Raw genomic sequence first — 20,542 nt, forward strand, 5'->3', positions numbered from 1 at the left:
TGATTCAATTTGGTTATTTATCTATATGTATATATAAAGTCGAAATAAACCATAAAAATATATAAGTTTAAATTTTTTTAATTTCCATATAATTTCGGTAACCAAAACAATAACATATGTTATATACAACATTTAATTAAATAATCCAGTAGTCGGACAGTTGCTTTCCACGTGTCGTCTCATCATTGGTTTGATCCTTACTAATTAAGTTTCTGCTTCCGTCGCTTTTCACCGTCCAAATTATTTCGTCGCCAATTTCTACACGAACCAGAAAACCTCCAAGTCTCTCTGTCTCTCATCGTCGCCGGAGATTTTCCACCGGAAAATCAAGAAATGTCCTGTGATTTCGCAGGTCGAGTGGAGCAGGGGCTCCAGCTCTCGAGGAGGATATACTACGGCAAGGGTGTGGCTCTTCCTCCTCCGGTGATCCCGGAGCCACCGCCGGCAAGATCGCCGCCGGAGAATTTTCTTCCGACGGCAGTGACTGCGTACTCAGCGATCTACGATCCGGTGGCGGTGGACAACCCCGACGTTCCGAGCTATCAGCCGTACGTCCACGCTCGGTGCGATCCACCGGCGCTGGTGCCGCTGCAGATGCTCGCGGCGGAGGTGAGGGTCGATTGTTGGTTAGACACGGCCGTTGTGACGTTTATCGGCCGGTGGCGCGTGCACTGCCTCATGGCTTGTAGACGCGCCGATTGCTGCATCGCCGTTCCTATGGGGGAGAAGGTAAACAGTCAATTATAAAAAAAAAGAATCCATTTTTTTAATATATTATATATATATATGTATGTAATGCAATGCACTCACGCACACACACACATATATATACATATAACTGAAATTGTCGGCTAATATATATATATATATATATATATATCCTTTACAGACTAATTAAATGAATAAATATGCATATACATTCTAGTTTTGTTTTTTCCCTTCAGATTATGGCTTGTTTGTATCTCCATAATCTTGCCAAGTTTAACAGTGAGAATTCTGGGATAATTGTAGACATTGATGTTGCTAACAGGGTTCACTTCTTGGTGCCGACATTGATATCCTTAGCGAGGGAAGATCTTACAAGACCAAACTGGTCACAGAGGAAGAACTGGCAGAGGTCGAAAACAGCCACAGAGACAAAGATTCGCGCTTCGTCAAACCTCACATTTACACTTTCAAGATCCCACAGGTAACCCAATAAATCTTGTTTGCTTTCTCTTTCATGTCAATGTGTTCTTATCCGTGATCATATATTTGCCAAGTTCAGGCTCAAACTGATCTTCATCGGGTTTTCAAAATCTCTGCTTGACATCCTTGATAGATTGACGGAGGATCGATCTTTTCGGTTCAAGTCACTTGGTCTCAGAAACTACTCTATCTCGGCGACGGCCAGTTTCACCTCACTGTTCCTTTCAGATTTCCGGCGTATGTGACGCCATTTGGTAAGGACATAACAAAGATGGAAAAGGTTGTCTTGAATATGAACTCGGGTCTCGCGGGTGAAATCGCATTCAGTTGCACCAGCCATCCTTTGAAGGTGTATATATATATATATATGTATGTATATGTATATATTCACATTTTAGCCCTCTGTTCCATGGAGATGAGTTATTTTCAACGCTTTGTGGTCTCAGGTGGTGCACCGTGAAGTTGGTAGATTGAACTGTCTGTATGAAGCAGAAGTAGCAGCTTGGTCGAGGAACGATTTCGACGTTTTGGTCAATGTGAGAGACTCTTGATCATAGTTTCAGTATTGTTTTCGCCATCTTCTTGTTCTGAAATACGATTTTTTACAGGTTTCTTCTGGTGAATTGAGTGGTAATGTGTTAGTGAAGTCTCCTTCCCCATGGGATTCCGATGGCAGAGGGATGTTTTGCTTATATATTTTGCCCAGAACATGTCTCCTTCCCCATGGGATTCCGATGACAGAGGGATGTTTTGCTTATATATTTTGCCCAGAACATCCCCACATAGGCAGGTCTGAATCATCTGAAATCAGAAACTCATGTTATGTCCCTGGCATTTTAGTTCCGGACAGGGCTTATCTCTTGAGCTCTGCTTGTAGGTTTTCAAGCGAAAAGTCGTGTTTTTGATTGACGTAAGCGGAAGCATGCAAGGAATGCCCCTCGAGAATGTGAAGAAAGCGATGTCCGCTTCCTTATCTAAGCTCAACCCTGAAGATGCATTCAACATCATCGCTTTCAATGAAGACATTCGGCTTTTCTCTCCATCAATGGAGCTAGCGACTGCTGTATCAGTCTCCACAGCGAATCAGTGGCTCGATAGTAATCTAATAGCGAGCAGCGGAACAGACATCATGCTTCCCTTGAAACAGGTAACTAACTAGTTCACTTGCTTCTTCTGTGACATACATTTTTTGTTGTTTCCAGATCTCTGAAACTGTTCATTGATATGTCTGGTTTTAGGCAATGAAGTTGCTTGAAGGAAGGACAGACGTTAACGCGATCTCTCTTGTCTTCCTTGTGACTGATGGATCTGTCGAGAATGAGAGAGAAATATGCAATGCCATGAAAGGGTACTGTTGCAGGAGCGGAGGCATGATTCCTCCTCGAATTTGCACCTTTGGCATAGGTAAGGAACAAGGATTCTTTTCTTTACCATCATAATTTCATAGAAGCATCTTAGTTTTTGGATCTTGCTTTCAGATTTATTTTCTACAAAATAAAAATTATGCAGGTTCGTTTTGCAACCATTATTTCTTGCAAATGCTGGCACGGATAGGGAAGGGTTACTACGATGCGGCTTTGGATACGGGTAATGGCCGTTGTTTCCTTCGTCGCAATTATCATTACTCTAAACTGAAACTCACATTCTTACCGTTTCCTACTCCGATCACTTGGCTAGATTCTATCGAACATCGGATGAAGAGACTGTTCGAAACATCTTCTTCGACTATCGTAGCCAATACCACTTTGGATGCTCTGAAACTTCTCGGTTCAGTCGAGGTATCGATCACGTTATCAGAGTCCCTCTGGTTTTGCTGAGACGGTTCTTGTCCTGAAATTTCATTACACGGGTTCTTGCAGATGTTCCCCTCTCACATTCCAGACCTCACAATGGGAGATCCATTGATAGTATGGGGAAGATACAAAGGGCAGTTCCCAGATTCTGTGGAGGTACGAGGAACATTGGCGGATACGAACTGTTTTGTCATGGAGTTGACAGTGCAGAAGGCCAAAGACATGATCATGCCACTTGATAAGGTAAGATTTCACAAGGGCTTGTATATTATTAACTGATGGATGTCTGTCTCAGAACTTGTTCTTTTTTAAAATCGAACAGGTGCTTGCGAGGAGACAAATCGATGAACTCACAGCTCGTGCGTGGTTTGAAGACAGGAAAGAGATTCAAGAGAAGGTCCTATCCAACTTCTTTCTTTTCTTTTGGCATTTTCTCGTTGTTGTCTTTTCTTCCTGAAGAATAAATACTTTCTTTTTTTTTTTGTCTTGAATGGTCGCAGGTAAAAAAACTAAGTATAGAGACAGGATTCCCATGCGAATACACGCCGATGGTTCTATTCAAGCAGGAGGATGAGAAGATCATCTCCAAGCCACTTTCCATAAAAGAGGTACGACGTTAACCAACCACACTTTAGTAGTTGCTTGCTGCTCCGGTGGACATGGCCGGTACCTGAAATTTCCGGTCCAAACATCTCGGTTCTTACGAGATATTAAACGATCTCATATCCATTTTGGCCGATTATGGAAGAAATTTGGCGATGTTTTTAATCGAAAATTTTCTAAGTTTGAGAAAGAAAGGACTCGATGTGATATACTGCGTTTTGCGACGGGGTATATAACCAACGTTGCCTTTGTCTCTTTTTCCGGTCCTAAGTTGCTACAATGATTTAGCTCTCAAAACTCGTATCCAGTTGAGAATTTGTAAGTCCAAAAGGGTCTATTACGGTACCATACAAAAATCCAACCCTCAGTGTACCGAAATCTTTACATATTATATAATCCGAAAACACCAACGTGCGTTTGTATTCATTTCTCTCTGCAGATTCTGAGGAACCCTCCGTACGAAATCCAGAAACACATGCAGAAGAAGAGCGAGAAGAGCATGGTGATGGGAACGCAGTCGCGGGGCTTCGGAAACGCAGACGCGACCGCGAAAAACGTACCGTCGGGGAGGGAAGAACGAAGGGAAGCGGAAGGAGCGGAGAAGCTGGTGAGGGCGGTGTCGAGACTGGGAGATCGCGTTTGCTGCATGTGCTGTCTGCGTTGCGTTTCGGGAGTGAACGATCAGTGTACGATTGTCTTCTCTCAGATCTGCGCTGCTCTGGCTTGCTTCGAGTGCCTCAATTGCTGTTTTGAAGTCTGCGGCTGTCTTGATGTCTGAATTTGTATATATATATATATATATGGAATTTAAATGCAATGTTTAAAAGTGAGGGGAAAATAACGTATCTGTATGTATGTTTATATATATACATACATTGTTGTAATATATATATGTATATGTATATGGAGTTAGGGAGTTTATAATAAGGCAGTTCAGATTAAAATATATACAGGATGTGTGGACGGTGAGTTGTGCACGGGGAAAGGGTTCGAAATAGATACTTGAGATTTTATTATTTGTATATATGTATATATAAGTAGGTATGATTTTTGGGTTTTGGATTTTAAAAACTCCAAAACCTCCTCCGACCAATGTCTTAATTAAAAAATCACAGAATTAATTCAATATAGGTATAATTATAAATGGATTGGTGGTCATGGCCGTCACCGGTGATTGATGGAATAGCACAAAGGTAGCAAAGCTATTGATGGATCATCCATTCACGAACTCGCTTGAAGAATCTACTTCTGCATGTATCTCTCTCATATGATATGGCATTGATCATGTTTACCCGTCTCTTTCTTCTCATGATTATACATCATTCCAATTAATTTGCATTCCAAATCAATATATATATATATATATATCCTTCTATATAACAAGAAAGATTGGGATTTTAGGAAAAAAGGGAGGGAGAAAATCTTTCTGGTCACCAGTTTTGGGACCTTGGAGAGAGAGAGAGAGAGAGAGGAGAGAGAACATTCCAGAAATAGAAAGGGTTGGTATTTATGGAAAGGTTACAAAACACAAGGAGGCCTTGTAAGCTTCACCAATCACGTGCATTTCGCTCTTTTTCTTCAACGTTCTCTTCGGCCTCCGATCTTCCTCCTAGATCTCTGGGATCTCGAGACTCCTCTTCTACTTGCCTCTCTCTCTCTCTCTCTCTCATTGTATTTTTGAATATAGTCTTTTGTATAATTGAATATTGTTGGTGACAGCATGTAGTCGTTTCACACGCGAATAAAGCGTTCTGTTAATCAAGTTATATATATAGGACCGTGTTTAATGGAAGATTGCATGTAGAGTACAGTCGCTTACAATATAATATCATCAATGCGAATTAAATACATTTTGCTGAACTATATGATATGATATGTACACATTTTATTTGAATGGGGTCCTATAATTTATCTTTGCAAATGTTTCAAACAAATTTGTTTAGTGATTATGATTAGAGTAAACCCATCCCCTTCCCTTCAATATATATTGATCTTAATATACATATATATATATATATATATATATATATATGTTTCTACTACTCGAGAGATGGATGGTTAATTATAACTCATGCAGTAATCGATACAATAAACATATATGATTTAGCAAAATATAAATCTTCGTACGACATGAAATTATTTGTTCCTAATGAATATCGGACGCTGACGACTTACATGACGGTCGAATTCACAAAAGGGCTTTTTCTCTCTCTCTCTAAATTATAATATATTATAAAGATTGTACGGAATCGTATTACTTTTATCACACATGAATCATGGGCCACAAATTCTATTTAGTTTGCATGGCGCTGCTGACGAGTTCCATGACGATTAGTCTTCGATTAAACGAGTGAATCATAAATATCTTGAATATATATATATATATATACACTCTCCAGATTCCTTACACGTGTAAACTGGTCTAATCGCAACGTATTAACGATATAAACCACTTATTAGTCGACAATAATCACAGTTTAATTATGTGGTCCCTTGTCTGTCTGGATGTTCAAATTAAAACCACCCATTTGAATAACTTAATTAACACCTTTCCTAATATATACACACATATACATATATATATATATATATATATATATCATATTTTAAATTTGATAAGTCGTGTGATGCGCTAACGATCCAATGAGATTAAGGAGAAGGTTGGGAGATAATGCAAAGAGATTAGGGGGAAAGGGAAAATAGTTTTTAAGTAAAAATAAAGTTTCATGGAGACCAATGATGTTAGTTCATCCGGTAACATGATAAGCTATCCGATTTTCTCGATCTCCACTCTCTTATTTCCTTTTTCTTTTTTAAAAAACAATTATCTATAATAAAGAATGTGAACTTCGTTATCAAAAAAAAAAAAAGAATGTGAACTATCTAATTATATTAATAATGTATGTATGTATGTATGTATGTATATATGTATGTATGTATGTATAAAATTCGATTTAATAGAGCCATTATCAAAAATACCTTTACTTTGTTAATTCTACTTCAAGACCTACCCTTGTGATCATATGACCAATGTGACCGAAATATAGTGTGGTCATATATTGATCTCATTGTTCATAACGTTAAATTTATGATGTTTTAATCAAATGATTAGTAAGATATATAAGGTATGAACGTAATGAATTAGTATAATCACCATAAATTTAACGTTATAATCGATAAAATCAAAATGTGACCACACTATATTCCGATCATGTTGGTCACATGGTCACGAGGGTAGGTCTTGAAGTAAAAATAGCAAATTAAGGATATTTTTGATATAATACCGATTTAATAAGTAACTGTATGTAATTCTTTTGAAATCAAATTAATTGAAAATAATTTAAAAATCAAATAAAACCAGTTTTTATTAAATATTTTTTAATAAAAATCGAATGAAATCAAATATCAATATAATCTAAATCGAAACAAAATTTATATAACTTCTGAAAAGATCAAATCTAAAAATAATCGAACTATATGATAATTAAAATTCAAAATATCACATTAATTTTATATTAATAAATTAACATTATAAAAGTATTTGGCAAAGCTATTCTTTTTTTTTTTTGCAGACAAATGGTCTCTACTTTCCCATATGAAAATCTATCAGCCAAAATCAAATATTGTTTTTATTTGTGATAACTGTCAATTTAAGTTTTTCAATGGATTAAAAGACGTTGGTTTGAATATAAAATCTAAATAATAAAATATTTAGTAAATTCTATAATACGCGTTATTATATATTAGTTTACTTATTAAAAAATTGTTATCTTGAGATAGTTTCCAATTTCCCAGATTTTTCGTTTTTTGTTGACGTAAATATTAATATCTGACGTGGCGAGGGCCCATTGGATTACACTACACGTGATTAGCCCTAGATGTGGGGTCCGTCGTGTTATAAAGAAAATCCGTTTTTTATTCGCGTGTTTCCTTCTGGTTTTACACTTTTTTGCTGTATTTTTATATTATTTATATTTAGATATTGAAATTTATCAAATTTAAGGATAATATCGTTTTAAGGATAATATCAAATTTAAGGATAATATGATATTAGGGGAAAAAATAATATAACGATTTATTATTAAGGATAATATCGTTTTGAATAGTTATTAGTTCTTTTAAGATAGTATTTGCATATACTATTAATATAATACAATCGATTAAGAGATTTACGTGAAACATTTGTTTTAATTTTTATTTTATTTCGGTTAGAATATTTGATTTAAGTTCTGTCCTAATAACGAACGTATATGTTCAATCGATTATACAATTCAAAAGATATCGAGATACTATTTTTTTTTGTTCTAATTGTTCAAAAGATATCGAAATACTATTCAAAAGAGATTTGTCGATTAATGGTTTTGCTCTCTTTCCAAATCTTAAACACGATATTTTTTGTTGTTTAATTATGTTTATTATAATTAACCATGCGTAGATTATAGGAATATATATATATATATATATTTATATATAGTCTACCATATCTATGGACATAAGTTTGCCGTAGACTCGCAGTTAACTTACAGTAATTAATAAGTGCATGTTTTTCAATCAGGATAGTGTTTATATTGTGATATATATAGATATATAGGTAGGTGCATATACAAGCATGTGCACGTGCGTATACGTTGGCCATCTACATCATTGAAGTCGAGTGTAATGAGATATATATATATAGGTATATATATAGGCTATTCATATCATTGATACTTATTTAAATAAATAACGTTGTTGTAAAAAAATATATTGTACATTATTGTGTCATCTATTTCATTTTGCTCTATCCTTCGTTATGATGGAGACAGACCATTTAAAAATAAATCAAAGTTAGAGCATAATGACATACTAATAGTTAGGAGATGCAACCAAGAGTATATGTCATTGAGTTGAATTTTGTATTAATGTATATTGCACAGCAATGGCGCAGTGTTTTCCTCAGGTTTGGTTGGTTATACTAGACTCGGGACGAACCTGTTTTCCGTTTCTGTTGCTGAAATTTTGCACTTCCCGCTCACTTCTTTTTTGTATTTTGAATTTAGTAGCTTCACACTGTGTATATATTAGAGTGTACAGTGTCATTTGTAAATAAGAAATATCAGAAAATCTTTCCCAAATATCTCTCTATTTTCCTCTGCAAACCATGGGTTTTACAGAGTTGAAATGGTATCAGAGCTGAAGCTTGGTCTATTTGTTCTCTACCTGTTGGGAAACATCCTATAGGCTGTAAGTGGGTTTTTAAGACTAAGTACAATGCTGATGGGTCTATTGAGCGTCATAAAGCTCGTTTGGTTGCTAAAGGTTATACTCAATTGGAGGGCATTGATTATCTAGAGACCTTTAGTCCTGTTGCTAAACTTACCACAGTTCGGACATTGTTGGCTTTGACTGCGAAGTTTGGTTGGTCTCTTTGTCATATGGATGTCAGCAATGCTTTTTTGAATGGTGACCTTGATGAAGAAATTTATATGCGTTTGCCTCCTGGATATGCTGAGCTTCAGGGGGAGTCTCTTCCTCCTAACTCAGTTTGTCGTCTTGAGCGATCTCTGTATGGTCTAAAACAGGCTTCACGCCAATGGAATTCGAAGATCTCTGAGGTTCTTGTCACTGCTGGTTATTCTCAAGCTCAATCGGATTCTTCTATGTTTTTTAAGAGACAGGTTTCTGATATTGTGGTGGTACTTTTGTATGTTGATGATTTGCTCATCACTGGTAACAATTCTGTTCTAATTTCTGAGCTTAAAGCTACTTTGAGTGGTGCTTTTCAGATCAAGGATCTTGGACCACTTCGTTATTTTCTTGGCCTTGAGGTGGCTAGATCTCGTAGGGGTATCTATATTTGTCAACGCAAATATACCTTGGAGTTGCTGGAAACGTTTGGAATGTTAGGTTGCAAGGCTGTTGCAACACCCATGGATATTAAGGAGAAGCTTGGTCAAGATTCTGGTGATCTCTTACCTGATCCTCTGCCCTATCGACAGCTCCTTGGAAAGCTGATTTATTTTGTTGCTGTTCAACCGCCCTCACCAGGTATCATTTTACCTTCTCATTCCCTATTTTCTTCTTTTACACCTAGCCTTACTTCATCTTCACCATTTTGGATTCTAGATACAGGGGCTAGTTCTCATGTCTGTTGTGATCTGACTTTATTTTCTGAACTTCATGATATTGCACCTGTTTCTGTGTCTTTGCCTAATCACACATCTATTTCTATGACCAAGGCTGGTACTGTCTTACTATCTCCTAAGATTTCTTTGTCTTGTGTTCTGTTTATACCTTCTTTTCATTATAATCTACTTAGTGTCAGCTGTCTCACTAAGCAGCTTCCTTGTTCTGTGGTGTTTTTTGCTGATTCTTATATCATTCAGGACCTTACTCAGGACTTGATGATTGGCAAGGGTAGCCAATGTCACAACCTCTATATTTTTCAGATGCAGAGTTCTTCTTCTTTTGCTCTTTCGATCCCTCTCTGCACTGCCTTTTCTGCAACTACTTTTGATGTGTGGCATCATCGGCTTGGTCATCCTTCAGATATCAAAGTTTCTACACTTGGACATTCTTCTCAAATTGATTTAGTGCCTTCTGAGTCTACTCTCTCGTGTCCTGTATGCCCTTTGGCAAAACAGAAAAGTCTACCATTCCCTGTCTCGAGTCATAAATCTGTTCTTCCTTTTGAGTTGATACATATAGATACATGGGGTCCTTTTCATACTGAAACTGTACAAGGTCATCGATATTTCCTTACAATTGTAGATGACTTTACTCGTTGTACTTGGGTTTACTTGTTAAAATCAAAGAATGAAGTTCTGATCAAATTTCCCCAGTTCTTGTCTTTTATTCAAACTCAATATAATGCTCTTGTTAAGTGTGTTAGATCAGATAATGCTCCAGAACTTGCTTTCTCTGATTTATTGCTTAATAAGGGTATTGATCATCAATTCTCTTGTCCATATACCCCACAGCAAAATTCTATTGTGGAGAGAAAGCATCAGCACATTTTAAATGTGGCTAGAGCTCTCTTATTCCAATCCAATATTCCTTTATCCTTTTGGGGGGAGTGTGTGTTAACTTCTGTTTATCTCATCAATCGATTACCTACCCCTGTTTTGGATCATAAGACTCCTTTTGAAATGCTTACCAATCATAAACCTCAATATTCTCATTTAAGGGTTTTTGGATGTCTCTGTTATGTATCAACTCATCTCACAGATAGACATAAATTCAGTCCTAGGTCTCGTCCTGCTGTGTTCTTAGGGTATCCTCATGGTGTCAAGGGTTATAAGGTATTAGATTTGGAATCTAATGCAGTTTCTGTTTCTCGGAATGTGGTATTCCATGAGTCTTCTTTTCCTTTCAAAACATCCTCTTCACAGACTCATGCATTAGAACTCTTCTCCGAATCTGTATCTCCTTATTTTTTTGATTCTCATAATTCTGAATCTATTCAGCCTGTTTCGGTTCCTCCTGTGCAGTCGGAACAACCTCTTTCTTCTGTTCCTTCTTCTTCTATGGAATCAGTTGGTCATGGTCAGTTGTTTTTGGATAATAATGTCAGATCACATAGACCGCATAAACGCCCTGCTTATCTTTCTGATTATCACTGTTATTTGTTACATGATAAACCTCTGGACTCTATTTCTTCTGTAATTACTCATCCTATTTCCTCTGTTATTTCTTATGACAACCTTTCTCCACCATATAAATCCTTTGCCCTTTCTATTACTACCGAACCAGAACCTCAGACCTATACCCAGGCAGTAAAATTTGAAACTTGGAAGGAGGCTATGAAACTTGAGTTGGGTGCACTTGCTAGAACTAAGACTTGGTCTATTTGTTCTCTACCTGTTGGGAAACATCCTATAGGCTGTAAGTGGGTTTTTAAGACTAAGTACAATGCTGATGGGTCTATTGAGCGTCATAAAGCTCGTTTGGTTGCTAAAGGTTATACTCAATTGGAGGGCATTGATTATCTAGAGACCTTTAGTCCTGTTGCTAAACTTACCACAGTTCGGACATTGTTGGCTTTGACTGCGAAGTTTGGTTGGTCTCTTTGTCATATGGATGTCAGCAATGCTTTTTTGAATGGTGACCTTGATGAAGAAATTTATATGCGTTTGCCTCCTGGATATGCTGAGCTTCAGGGGGAGTCTCTTCCTCCTAACTCAGTTTGTCGTCTTGAGCGATCTCTGTATGGTCTAAAACAGGCTTCACGCCAATGGAATTCGAAGATCTCTGAGGTTCTTGTCACTGCTGGTTATTCTCAAGCTCAATCGGATTCTTCTATGTTTTTTAAGAGACAGGTTTCTGATATTGTGGTGGTACTTTTGTATGTTGATGATTTGCTCATCACTGGTAACAATTCTGTTCTAATTTCTGAGCTTAAAGCTACTTTGAGTGGTGCTTTTCAGATCAAGGATCTTGGACCACTTCGTTATTTTCTTGGCCTTGAGGTGGCTAGATCTCGTAGGGGTATCTATATTTGTCAACGCAAATATACCTTGGAGTTGCTGGAAACGTTTGGAATGTTAGGTTGCAAGGCTGTTGCAACACCCATGGATATTAAGGAGAAGCTTGGTCAAGATTCTGGTGATCTCTTACCTGATCCTCTGCCCTATCGACAGCTCCTTGGAAAGCTGATTTATTTGTCTCTCACACGTCCAGATATATGTTTCTCAGTTACCAAACTGAGTCAGTATATGTCTGCTCCTCGGACACTTCATTTACAAGCAGCGTTTCGCGTGTTGAGGTACTTAAAATCTGCTCCTGCTCAAGGACTTTATTATTCAGCTGTTTCTGATATTCGCCTCAGTGCTTATGCTGATTCTGATTGGGCAAGTTGCCCTGATTCTCGAAGATCGGTTACTGGCTTTTGTGTTTTCCTTGGAGATTCTCTGATTTCTTGGAAATCAAAGAAGCAGAACACCATCTCTCGGAGTAGTGCAGAGGCTGAATATAGAGCAATGGCGCAGACTTGTTGTGAGTTGGTTTGGTTGGCTGCTTTACTTTCGGAATTGTCCATTGATTGCCCTCGTCCTGTTACTCTATTCTGTGATAATCAGAGTGCTGTTCATATTGCACACAATCCGGTGTTTCATGAGCGTACGAAACACATAGAATTGGATTGTCACTTTGTCCGGCAGCATCTGAAATCAGGTTTTCTCAAGCCTTTACATCTTTCAGCTTCGGATCAAGTAGCCGACATTATGACAAAACCGATTTCTGTTGAGCTTTCTCGAAGATTAATGGTCAAGATGGGTATTCAACATTTGTTCTCCCCATCTTGAGGGGGAGTATTAATGTATATTGCACAGCAATGGCGCAGTGTTTTCCTCAGGTTTGGTTGGTTATACTAGACTCGGGACGAACCTGTTTTCCGTTTCTGTTGCTGAAATTTTGCACTTCCCGCTCACTTCTTTTTTGTATTTTGAATTTAGTAGCTTCACACTGTGTATATATTAGAGTGTACAGTGTCATTTGTAAATAAGAAATATCAGAAAATCTTTCCCAAATATCTCTCTATTTTCCTCTGCAAACCATGGGTTTTACAGAGTTGAAATTTTGTTTTAATAATTGAAATCTAATTTTAGAAAATAAAATTATAATTATAATATTTTTGTTTATTATGTATACATTTTTTGGTATATAACATCGAGTGAAACGTTTTGCAGCGAGAGTCGTTCTTAAGATTTTCTGATAATAATGTCTTATTTATATATATTCTTTATACAAATCTTAATTAATTATGACAAGTAATTAATTCTCGATAAATCTAAAGCAAACTTAATTAGTTCGATAGGTCACACCAAAAATATTCTCATATCCTTTTCGTGCATAAGAACAAACATATCATTATCGAATATAAGATACAAAACAACATCAATATTGTAACACAAAATCTCATATAAAAACATGTCTCGGATAAACCTCTCTTATCACATTCAACAGAAACCCATATTATATATATATATATTATATACGCAATGATATGAGCTTTTTTTCTTTGGGAACGAAATAACGCTACCATAAAAGCTTGTCGTCGGTCGATGAATGCATAAGACTGTACGTACAAAATCATAATTTATAACAATGATAAAAGAAAGGGTTATATTTAATAATGTGAAATAGACGTCTGAAGAGATAGAAAGAAGGATGGAGCAGGTGAGATGGAGAGATGAAGATTCCAGAGAGGTTAAGGGGACATTCCCACGAGAAATGAAAGTGGGGTTTTCTCTCTTCCATGACTCCTTTCTCTTAGATTTTTCCCAATCTTAAGCCTAATCCCTCAAATCATTATATATATATATATGCATATATATATATATATTTGAGGGGTGGATAAAATAATTGTATTAGTGGTCGAAAAACGTCTTGACAAAAGTTAAAGGATATAGAGAATCTTGTGATCACTATCCATCTATCTATCTATCTGTGAAATGTCGATTATCCGATGCTTGATTGGTATAGTTATATGGCCATTGAATAGTGTTTACGTACACAACGTGTGAGAGATTTCATTCTTTCATTGCATTAGTCTTTCTACACCATTCTCTGAAAAATTAAATCAAACCGAACTAAACCGGTCCAAATACACTACCCTACGTACGTGTTCATCTTGGAAAAATCCACGAACACCATGCGTAATATATATATATATATATCATGTATGTTATCAAAACGTGTTCATGTGCATGGCAACAAAATCTGCAAAAAAAAAAAAAAAAAAAAAAAACCCACTTCGTGTCAACGTAATAACCATTGAATGGTTTATCTAGGGATTCATATCTGATACAATCTTTTTTTTTTTAATTGCTTTCTATGATTTTTCTTTTTTTGGGAAATTAGAATTTCGAAGTTGTGATCAAAAGGAGGCAACTCACGGTGTATGAACCACGATCAAAGCCGTAACGTTCTCTCCGATGCGCCATTTTTATAATATTTCATGGAAAAAGAGAGATGAGGAAGAATGTTCTTGGACGTGTATATATACACACACACACATATGTATGTGTATACATTGGGATGTGCGTTGTATGAGTTGTATAAAAGAAGAGGTGTATGAGTCTGCGAGGAAACATCTGAACAGAAGATTACAAAAACCCTTGTAAAGAAAAAAAAAGTTTTTTTTTTTTTGCTTTGAAGAAGTGAATTCAGACGAGGACGACGACGAAGAGAGGCCGTCATTTGGGAACTTGAACCATCAAATTCATCAACCTAAACCAATATCCCAAATCCTTAACACTTTTTTTTATTCACTCAACTTGTCTCCTCTAAGATCTTGCCCTTTTTTTCTTGTATTTAACCGCTGTGATATTCTCCAACTGCTACTCGAGTTCATCATATTCATCCTCCTCCTCCTCCTTCCTCGTCGAGAGTTCATATTGATCTTTCTTCTACTTCTCTCTGCGCAAGAAATCCAGTTCTGTTCTTGAAACATGAAGGTAATTAGTGTTCTTGTCACTGTTATATGTGGTGATGATCCGTCGTCAAGTTTCCGTTCATCTCTCTCTGGAAATGTCTGACAATGAGTTCTGTTGTGTTTCTGCCTTCTGGGTCTTGTTCTTGGGCAGTTCTTCGGGTGGATGCAGAATAAGCTAAATGGGAAGCATGTTAATGGCAGACCAAACACGCCCTCGGCTTCTCGTGAGTTTTGTCTCTCCTTTCTTTAATGTTTCTTGGACATAAGTTCTCGGTTACCATGTTTTCAGGGTGTCAAAAAGAATATTATTTCTACCATTATCATCATCATTATTATTAAAATTCAGAGATCTATTACTTGAACGTACGTAAACTTCAAGAACCAATGCATAAGTCGAGATTCTCTTGTCTGCTTATAAGCTGAAACAAGTTTGTAGTTACCAAAGCTGTCACTCGTGCCATGAACAATGCCTAAACATCCTTTGTTGCTTACTTCGTTAACTAATGGTCTTTTTTGGTATAGTTTTCATGTCTTGAAAACGACATCTTTTGTTGCGTTGTGACAGAACACGTGAAGCAAGAGCCGCGAGAGGAGTTCAGCGATTGGCCTCACGGGTTATTAGCCATTGGAACGTTCGGCATAAACAATGGCGTGAGCAAGGGAGGGAATCGTGATGGTGATCAGAAGATTCAAGAGATTCAAGAGGAGGGTTCAGACAAAGATCAAGATCCTCCATCTTCCTCGGAAGATCTAGAAGACTTCACTCCCGAAGAGGTCGGGAAGTTACAGAAGGAGTTGACGAAGCTCTTGACGAGAACCAAGAAGAGAAAGTCCGACGTTCACAGGGAGATCATCGCGAGCAATCTCCCGCTGGATAGATTCTTGAACTGCCCTTCCAGCTTGGAGGTCGACAGGAGAATCAGCAACGCCCTCTGCGGCATCGATCCTGACGATAAGGGGGAAGATATCGAGAGGACGATAGGCGTTATTCTCGGCAGATGCAAGGAGATATCGACCGAGAACAAGAGGAAGAAGAAGACGGATATCGGCAAAGCCTCTGTGTCGTACCTCCTCAAGAAGATATTCGTCTGCAGCGACGGATTCTCGTCGCCTTCTCCTTCTCCAAGCTTGAGAGATACCCTTCAAGAATCAAGAATGGAGAAGGTATATATATATATACACCGAGAAACATACTCACAAACACGTAAAACTCTGTTTCGAATCAGATTAGATTTACATTTCACGGATTTAATATGTTTTTCCTGAACTCGTGCAGCTGCTGAGGATGATGCTACACAAGAAGATGAACTCACAAGCCGCCTCCAGGGCAACTCCGGTGAAGAGATGCTTGCGAGACAAGCAACAAGTTCCGGAGAAGACCGAGGAGGAAGAAGGCGGAGGAGAAAAGAAGGAGAAGAGCAACGACGGGTATAAATGGGTCAAGACAGATTCTGACTGTGAGTTTTGATCAGACCCTCCTTTTGAATCAGAGAATCCAAACGGCACTCATAAATATTCTGATTCTTTCCTTCTCTTTCTTTGTTGCAGTCATTGTTCTTGAAATCTGAAAGGAATTACTGGTTTTCGTGTTTGGAAGGAATTCGAAAGGAGGATCAATTTTGGGCATCTGCAGAACCATGCTCTTGCTCTTTTTTTTTTTTTTTTGCATGTTTGGATCTGTGGGGAATGGGTCCACACAGAAACCGGACATGTTCTTGACACATCATGGGACTGAGATGTATTTATATACGTGCATACACATGTCTATACATATATATACGTGTGTGTGTACGTATGTGCCTGCCTGTATATGGTTTGTGTAATCCTCAGGTGCATATAACCTGATGATGAGCTAAGAGTTTCTTCTTCTTCTTCTTCTTCGTTAAATTCTTTCTCTTTTACTTCGCTTTGTAAGAAATAAGCTCTTGAGATCAATGATAATAATACTCTTCTTTAATATTATTATTCATTTTTTTGTACTATTTTTTTAAAACATTGAAATGAATTTAGCACCATATGTTAAGTATATAGTTTTATATGTAAGCAACGCATAAATCCCTTTATTAAAATTATGGGCTTTTGCATTTGAAAGTAATTAGTGGAGTATACAACTAAACAAAAAACCTTTGGGTTGACTCGGAGGGTTCATGGCTCCAACAACGCCAATCGAGATCCTTCGGACATGTGGAACTTGAAAAGTGAAAACCTTCGTCTCCTCCTTTCTGTTCTGACTTACTCGGTCTCTGTTGCACTCTCTTTGTCGTCTTCCACTTCTTCTTCTCCTTCTCTTCGGCTGAAGTAGAAAGTTGCGGTAGATCTCTGCCAAGGAAATCGGCGCCAATGTCGACCCACCTTCTTCTTCTTCTTCTGATATGTTTCGCATCTTCTTCTTCCTTCGTGTCTCTGACCGAAGCTTCGGTGCATGAGTACCGAACTGAGAGATTCATGTCCAAAGGCAACGCCTTTGTCTTCCATGGCGGCAGCGAGGGCATCTACTCTTCTCTCTCCGACAACTTCACTTCCGGTTCTGATTCTTCTTTTATCCGGTAATTTTCACTCTCTGATCCCGATTCCTCTTCTGGGTCGTCGATTTTTGGGAAATTTTTGGTGAATGTTCAATTGGGGTCTCGGGATCTGATGTCTGATGGTAGATTGCTCGTGAAGTGTTCGTGGAATTTTCCCTTTGAACTTGTTCGTGGACTTTAATCAGGAGTTGGATCTTGTAGATGAACTAGTAATTTCTTTATCATTATGATCTAATATCAGTTTATTATAGAATTTTTCTAGTGTACTTACGGATCAAATGCTTAAGAGTAGCATTTCACCTTCTTTAGCTACTTGCCTGTGAAAGTTGCTAACTTTCAACTCTGGTATTGCCTTAAACACCTTACTTATATGGGCAAATGTGTTACCAGTTTTGAGAAGATAACGTTTCGGAGGCCCGAGAAAGTCTCTAACAGATCCTCATTGCCAATCCATGCCGTGATTTTCGAGGTGGAGGATCGAGAGAACATAGGAGGATCAGCTTATGGCGGGCAAAGGGCTGTCTGTTGTACTTCTGATCTGGCAAAACTCGGTGTTTGCTCACGTGGAGATATCATTTATCATCCTTCGGCTTTTGACTCTCTCTGGCCTCAGGTGTTTGGTGTTTCGTTCATCGATAATGAGTTGACTGCTACCTTGCCATTGAGCTCGATACAGATCACTAGGACTGGAATGTACAACTTGTATTTTATCCATTGTGATCCGAATCTTAAGGATTTGGTCGTCGAGGGGAAAACCATTTGGAAAAACCCCGGTGGGTATCTGCCCGGTAGAATGGCTCCACTTATGTACTTTTACGGGTTCATGTCTCTAGCTTTCGTAGTTCTTGGCCTCTTCTGGTTCTCGCAGTATGCCAGATTTTGGAGAGAAGTGTTTCCGTTGCAGAATTGCATAACTCTGGTGATAACACTGGGAATGTTTGAGATGGCTCTCTGGTATTTTGATTATGCGGAATTCAACGAGACCGGGATCCGACCCACGGGGATCACCATCTGGGCGGTCACGTTCGGTACCATTAAACGCACAGTTGCCCGTATCATCATCCTGATTGTCTCAATGGGCTATGGTGTTGTGAGGCCAACACTCGGTGGCCTTACATCGAAAGTTATCATGCTTGGGTTTACCTTCTTCACAGCATCTGAAACTCTCGAAATTATTGAAAATGTCGGTGCTGTCAGCGACCTCTCGGGAAAGGCTCGGCTGTTTTTGGTTCTCCCGGTTGCGATATTGGATGCTTTCTTCATCATATGGATATTCAAATCACTTTCTGCTACGTTCAAAAAGCTTCAGGTACCTAAAGTTCAAAACTTTTTTGTCATCTAGAGGCTTGTCTTGTATATGTGTGTTTGCTTAGTAGATGAAATGGGCAGGCAAGAAGGATGGTGGTTAAGTTGGACATATACAGAAAGTTCACAAATGCTTTGGCTGTGGCCGTTTTGGTTTCCGTGGGTTGGATTTTCTACGAGGTAATATAACAACTGACTTCTGGTCCTCGGACGAAATGAAAATTTAGCTTGTTCAACTCTTAACATGTAACAAGAATGGCTCGGCTGAGTTTGAAAATGTGGAATTTATACGAGAAAGTGAGATCTCCTGGCTTTATTATTCTCAACAAAGCCGAAAATAAATCTCTGGTTCCTTGATTTTGCAGCTTTATTTCAAGTCAAAGGACGTCTACAACGAGCATTGGCAAAAGGCTTGGATCATCCCGGCTTTTTGGCAGCTACTCTCGTTCTCGCTTCTCAGTGTTATCTCCGCTCTCTGGGCCCCGTCTCAGAAATCGACCAGGTAATGCGTATCCCGACTGTTCCCTCTCCTGAACCATATGACAGAGGAACCGAGAAATACAAGTAGAAACAAGCAATAGGGCATGTGCAGAAATGCGGTGTTAGTCTATCATATTGTATGCGCTTTTACGGTATGATACTTATTCTGGGCGTCGTTCTTTAGGTATGCGTACTCGGGAGATGCGAATGGAGAGTTCGAGAAGGATGATTACAGTCTAACCCTCATAAAACCGGGTCCGGTCCCTTCTCATGAAGTTCATCAGAACCTGTCTGAGACAAGACATCTTCAAGCTGACAAAGGAGCACTAGATGGAGATCTAGAGGAAGACAAAAGGGATTGAGGCAGAAACCAGAGTTTGATGTCGCCAAAATCGGGCCAGTCAGTCACGGTTCAGTTTATTGCTGTCTCCTCCATTGATGGGAAACCGACCGTCCTCTGTTCTCGCTCCTATACTTCGTCTTCTTCTTCCTTCTTCAATGCTGGGAAGTCTCAATGCATTCTTTCTAAGTTAATTTAAGGAGTTACAGAATGGATCAGGTGTATCTGTTATAGGGTTTGTATTGTTCTATAGCATAATTGTTGTACCAAAGCTTGCTGTCTCTCCTTGTCTTTGTTTACTGTTGTGTTGTTGTCCGCCCTTTTTTCTTTTGGTTTGGGATTTACCAGTAAAATCATAAATGGTAATATGATAAATTTCTTTCTATTTTTTTTTTTTACCATAGATTAATCATTGCATGCACCATGCTAAAACAACTAACACACATATATATACACATACACACGCCGCAGTTGTTACAATTATGAGTTATCTTCAACATTAAATTAAGTTCCAATTATGAATGTAGTATTATTGATAGAGGATTGGCCTGAACATGCCATATGACGAGACAACCGCCGGGATAATGTTTTTTTTTTCTCTTTTGTAGATAACCATAATTATGCTAAATATGGAAAATTTCCGTTTCTTTAGGAAGAAGTAAACAGAATCCAACATCGGTTTCAATGTCACAACACATAAATGTGTATGAATTAAGCTATCTTTCACCCTTGACGCCGTCAATAACACGTTTGACAAAGACGTATTGAAATGATTTTTTTTTTACTAATTCAGTAAAACAAAAAACACGAGAAATTACTGCAACAAAAGATCTAAATCTATTTTTCCTCTTATTTCCCGACCAATTTTGTCTTAAAAGAGCTTTTGTCTTTCCCT

General features: G+C 38.1%; 3 protein-coding genes across 3 annotated transcripts; all 3 read left to right on the forward strand.

Annotated features, from left to right (window-relative positions):
• Positions 1 to 204: 204 nt before the first annotated feature.
• Positions 205 to 4,486, forward strand: LOC104812256. Its single transcript, XM_010539327.2, has 14 exons — positions 205 to 729; positions 1,031 to 1,189; positions 1,322 to 1,537; positions 1,635 to 1,724; positions 1,797 to 1,829; positions 1,895 to 1,978; positions 2,066 to 2,335; positions 2,427 to 2,592; positions 2,698 to 2,775; positions 2,866 to 2,966; positions 3,048 to 3,224; positions 3,304 to 3,378; positions 3,482 to 3,589; positions 4,024 to 4,486. Exons 1-14 carry the CDS (start codon positions 334 to 336, stop codon positions 4,360 to 4,362), a joined length of 2,292 nt encoding a protein of 763 aa, XP_010537629.1. The 5' UTR covers positions 205 to 333; the 3' UTR covers positions 4,363 to 4,486.
• Positions 4,487 to 14,370: 9,884 nt separating this feature from the next.
• On the forward strand, positions 14,371 to 16,930 carry LOC104812257. The gene is made up of 5 exons (XM_010539328.2): positions 14,371 to 15,019; positions 15,149 to 15,221; positions 15,563 to 16,161; positions 16,274 to 16,454; positions 16,546 to 16,930. The coding sequence occupies exons 1-5, from the start codon at positions 15,014 to 15,016 to the stop codon at positions 16,563 to 16,565; spliced, it is 879 nt and encodes a 292-aa protein (XP_010537630.1). The 5' UTR covers positions 14,371 to 15,013; the 3' UTR covers positions 16,566 to 16,930.
• Positions 16,931 to 17,147: 217 nt separating this feature from the next.
• Positions 17,148 to 19,918, forward strand: LOC104812258 (transmembrane protein 87A). The gene is made up of 5 exons (XM_010539329.1): positions 17,148 to 17,543; positions 17,913 to 18,831; positions 18,912 to 19,007; positions 19,193 to 19,329; positions 19,492 to 19,918. Exons 1-5 carry the CDS (start codon positions 17,338 to 17,340, stop codon positions 19,667 to 19,669), a joined length of 1,536 nt encoding a protein of 511 aa, XP_010537631.1. The 5' UTR covers positions 17,148 to 17,337; the 3' UTR covers positions 19,670 to 19,918.
• The last annotated feature ends 624 nt before the right edge of the window (positions 19,919 to 20,542 follow it).

Source organism: Tarenaya hassleriana, unplaced genomic scaffold (genome assembly GCF_000463585.1).
Source record: "Tarenaya hassleriana unplaced genomic scaffold, ASM46358v1 Cleome2, whole genome shotgun sequence".
Classification (NCBI taxonomy): domain Eukaryota; kingdom Viridiplantae; phylum Streptophyta; class Magnoliopsida; order Brassicales; family Cleomaceae; genus Tarenaya; species Tarenaya hassleriana.